At 39.9% G+C, this 4,709-nt stretch overlaps 1 protein-coding gene across 4 annotated transcripts in view; it reads right to left on the bottom strand.

Moving 5' to 3' along the window:
- ALLC (allantoicase) overlaps positions 1 to 4,709 on the bottom strand; it is a 25,880-nt gene that overhangs the window by 9,935 nt on the left and 11,236 nt on the right. For all 4 annotated transcript variants that reach the window (XM_019537431.1, XM_019537430.1, XM_019537433.1 and 1 more), the window contains 2 exons: positions 3,343 to 3,422; positions 1,641 to 1,773 (listed from right to left, as the gene is read on the bottom strand). In XM_019537431.1, the coding sequence (XP_019392976.1) occupies positions 1,641 to 1,773; positions 3,343 to 3,422 (213 nt within the window). The remainder of the gene's footprint in view (positions 1 to 1,640; positions 1,774 to 3,342; positions 3,423 to 4,709) is intronic.

Below are 4,709 nucleotides of genomic sequence, written 5' to 3' on the forward strand. Positions count from 1 at the left end.
CCGGCCCCCCAGCCTCTGGCCTCCGGCCCCCCAGCCTCAGCCTCCGGCCCCCAGTCTCTAAGCTCCAGGCCCCAGCTCAAGCCCCCAGCCCTCTTCGATAAGTGTCCCACGCCAGCCCAAGACGGCACACTCACAGACCGAGGTGGCGCGCTCACAGACCACTGCTTAGAGGGAACGTTGGATGGGAGGGAGGGAGAAGGGAAGGAAGGGAGTTCAGGCTTAGGCTGGTGTTTGTCCAGCCCATCCTGGATTGGGGGCAGGTAGATTGGATTCCTCCCACCCCTGAGGCCCTCCGAGGGCCCCCACTCTAGTGCAGGCTGGGCAAACACCAGCGCCAGCTCCCTCCCCTCCCTTCTCCCCACTTCCCATCAACCAGACAGCACCATGGCTGGGAGATGGGGGCAGGGCAAGGGGGAGATGCTGCGTACACACAGCCTCTCTCACACAGCCAGATTGGCACTCAGTCTCCCACCCTCCCAACCCAAAAGCAAATGTCTGTTGGGTTGGGAGGGTTGGTCTAAGAGAATGCTTTCTCATCAGCAATTCAGAAATGTATTTTTAAATGAAATATTACTTTAAATTTCAACTTAAGAATTTAGAAGTCATCCTCTCATCTGTGTATTTACTACAAAAGAAATTACTGTTAAAGAATCTAGCCCCACGTGCAAGGGCATTTTAGTGAGACAAATGAAAGACATTATTTGATTATAGTAGCCAAAATAAAACTCAGTAGGAAGTGGATTTCCCATTTTTCAGGGCATTTTTTGATTTTTTTTATGTTCTTTTATGTTCTTTTTAACCCAAAAGTTTAAAATGTCAATCTAAACAAGATATCAAAATAAATGTATTTGGAACAATTAAAACATTTAATTACAATATAACCAAGCCATTTTGTTTTGATTTTGTTTGAAAATTAGTGTTTTTAATAAAAAAAACCCAAAAAAATATTGCTTTGAAAAGTCGTTTCAAAATGAAAACTGTATCAGTTTGAAATTAACACTTTGTTTTAAACATTTTGATTGAGATGTAAATGGTATATTTAATTGAATATCAGTTTCAACAGCTTTCTAACTAGCCATACCACTTACTGTTTTAATCTCCTTGCTGCATATGTTCATAACAGTTACTAACAAGATAACTTGCCTCATCTAGGGTTAAAGTTGAAGCAATTTTTGCTACATTTGTATCATTCCCAGCTTAATCACACATAACAATTACAACTGGGCAGCTACTGCCCTTCTGAAATATTTCCCTTTTGAAACAGATCCAAATATATCTGTCCATGCCCAAACTACTATTCTCCTGACTGATTTTTAATCCTTGAAATAGACCTCAAAATAAATGAAACTAACATAAAACAGGTATTCCCCTGACTGTCCTCTGATCCCTTGTATCAATGCTGAAAAATTACCCCTCTGACTGTCAATGAGTCTTGTGGCTCATGCCAGAAACTTCTATGCACCAAACTGGGCTCCCTGCCCATCTTACAAAATCTGTTGAACAAACCTGACTCCCCACATTGCTTGTTCTAGTTGATATTTTCTGTTATTATGACAGCGACAAGTGGAAATAGGTAAACAGAAACAACAACAAAATTAAATAGTTATTACTTGGTCCATATATATTTAGTGTTATTTTACCTGGATAGATGTTGAACCGTACATGAGTCCATCTCTGCTTAGAATCGGCAGAAAAATAATTTCGGCTAGTATCAAGGGATTCTGGCTTTAATTCTGTCATTGGAACCAGAAAGTTCCATTCCTCTGACTTCATCTGATAATAAATATGAATTAATTGTGTGTCAAAGTTAAAGGTATTTATTTTATTCCATTTGTTGATAATTAAGCATAATATATCATAATATTTTATGATGAATTTTAGCTCTTCTTCAGTTATCCAGTACTTGGCAGAATGAAGTATTCATTTCCGTTTTTTAATAATGATGGTTGAGATGACAGTGGCATTCTAAGCCCCAGTACTCAGCAAGTTATAGACTTCCAAAATAATTACCTGTCAGCTGAATGTTCAAAGGAAGTAATCTGAGAAAGTCTGAAAGAAACTGTCCATTTTTGAGGATTGGACATTCAAAAAAGGTGGGGTATTTTTTAATTAAATACTTAAGGAAGTACTTTCTAGTTTGCCATTTCCATTGAAAATGAGATTTTTATTACAAAACAAAAATTAAATAAAGAGGCTTTATTCTGATCCCAGTCACATTTAGTGTAAGTTTAAAGTAACTCCATTAAAACAAAGGGAACTGTTTTGGATGTATACTAGTGTAAACCTGCCATATTCTCAAAACAACTTTAAATCTACATATCATACAATACAGGCATTCTTTATGGGTCATATCCAGCCTTTTCTCCTTATTCAGGCAAAGCTCCCACTGTGGTTAAGGAAAAGAGGTGCTTCTTGTGCTCAGGGAAACTGGAAAATCTGGAAGCTGAGCTTTTATTTCCAGCTTGTATATAGATTTTTATATGACCCCTAGGTCACCACTTCCAAAAATTATTTAATTTTGGGTACACAGCTTAAAAATTCTAAAATGCTGGACAAATGATAGCAAAACAAAGGGTGGGAGGAGGGAGACTTACCACATCTGCTGTTGCTCAATAACTATTTCATGTGTTCTACTTCACTGTGAGTGAAAGCAATACCAGAATAATTTCACTTTCCCTTATCACTGATACCACATGAATCAGATACTGCAGAACAGCTGATATAAAGCAAGTCTCTAATCTTATCACTTGCTAGCACTGGGTACCTAAAAACAGAGGCATCTAATATGAAGCAACATTAACGGTACATAAATAAGCACAAGATTAATTGGAACAAGCTGAGATTAAATAAGGAAAAGCTTTGTAAAGTAGAACTATACTGTAATGTCAATTAGACACTTTGCATTAGTGGGTTTTTTATTTTTTGTCAATTTATAAGGTTTATTTGAGAGCTTGTGAAGTGTCAGATCAACAGTCCCAGAAACTAAAGTCCTTTACCCACTACAGAGGTACCACAAGTGTCATAATGCATATCTTCCTAGGCTAGAGGTTGGCAGCAGTTTGGAGTAGGGGAGCACTTTAATGAAGCTAAGGTCCAAGCTCAGACTGTTTCAAACCCAGCCCATGCCACCACTGCAATCAGTTCTCCCCCCTGCAGTGATACTGCCACCATTCTCCACAGCCAGAACCCCCTACATGTATCCCCCATCTCTGAAAAGCCAGCCAATTTCAACAATTGCTCACAATCAAACTATGCGTAATTCAAATGACAACCTAGAAATAAAAGGTTATGTGTCTCATTAAAATTCTAAGAACTGTCCAGCTTCCTGCTGATATTATATACCTTCTTGACAGCTTCAAATTCTTCATCAGAAGCTGCAGTTCCTATTCTGTCTCCTCTTGGCCACAATTCTGGTATCTCAACTGCAGGAATAATATCATCACAAAGATAGTCAATAAATAGCATCATATAATTATAGTGTAATTTTCATTAAAGGATAGAAAAATAGGGTTGGAAGGGACCTCAGGAATCCCCCTACTCAAGGCAGGATGATCTCTGACTAAAACAACCCAGTCAAGTTTCTGTCTAACCTACACTTGAAAACTTTCAAGAATGGAGAGTCCACAACCTCTCTAAGTAGCCTGTTCCAATGCTGAACTACCCTCAGAGTCAGAAACTTCTTCCTAATATCAAACCTTGTCCAAATTAAGCAAAAAAATATTCAGAATAACAGAAGTAATAATACCATTGTTTGCTCAGAGGAATGCTACCCTAGGAATCTGATCCTTTAATATGCATACCTACCTGTGCCAAACAAATATGTATGACATTATTTCTATTGACAAAAATAGTGATTCCACTTTAATTATTTCAAATATTATTCTTTTTAAAACACCTTGTTCTCCCACACGCCTCAGGACCAAATATAGTTGTTCCTTGTGCAACCACAGAAAGCTTCTTGACAGTAGAACCAAGGCATCTTTCCCAAACAAAGGGATGCTATACAGATGAGCATGGAGGAAAGCATCAGATTCTGGATAGCACAGAACCTATACAAGTTATCAGCATGGCAGCTAGCACAGGAAAGGGGAGGCTGGAACAAGGATGGGGAAGCAAACTGGTGGTGTTGGAACATTTGCTCCTACCACATTCTTCCATGGCAGAAAAGTTACAAAGAGAGATCAGGGCGCTCCGTCTTTCTTTTTCTTGAAATAGCTCTAAAGCAGTAATGCCCAACTCATCTGGGAACCATGGGAAATAATGCTGTCACTACTCCCCTGTGTCTTGGTCACACCTGCTCGAGTATAGAGCCATCTGAGGCAACAGGAATAATACAGTTACTTCTACTATACATATAGCCTGGATTATCTGGCTGGTTGCTGTATTCTGGATTTAATCCACTATAGATATTTTGCCCTCAGAAACCAGGAAGTATGTAATTCTTTAGACTATATTTCATTAAAGGCCACAGCTGGAGTATTGCGTCCAGTTCTGGGTGCCACACTTCAAGAGGGATGTGGACAGCATGGAGAGGGTCCAGAGGAGGGCCACCCGTATGATCAGGGGACAGCAGGGCAGGCCCTATGAGGAGAGGCTACAGGACCTGAACCAGTCACTGTTCCCCCGAGCACCGCCAGGAGTGACCAGGAATAACGGTCACAAGCTGGCAGAGGGTAGGTTTAGGTTAGATATCAGGAGGCGCTACTTCA

The sequence above is a fragment of the Crocodylus porosus genome, unplaced genomic scaffold (assembly GCF_001723895.1).
Source record: "Crocodylus porosus isolate Cpor-Errol unplaced genomic scaffold, CroPor_comp1, whole genome shotgun sequence".
Lineage (NCBI taxonomy): Eukaryota > Metazoa > Chordata > Crocodylia > Crocodylidae > Crocodylus > Crocodylus porosus.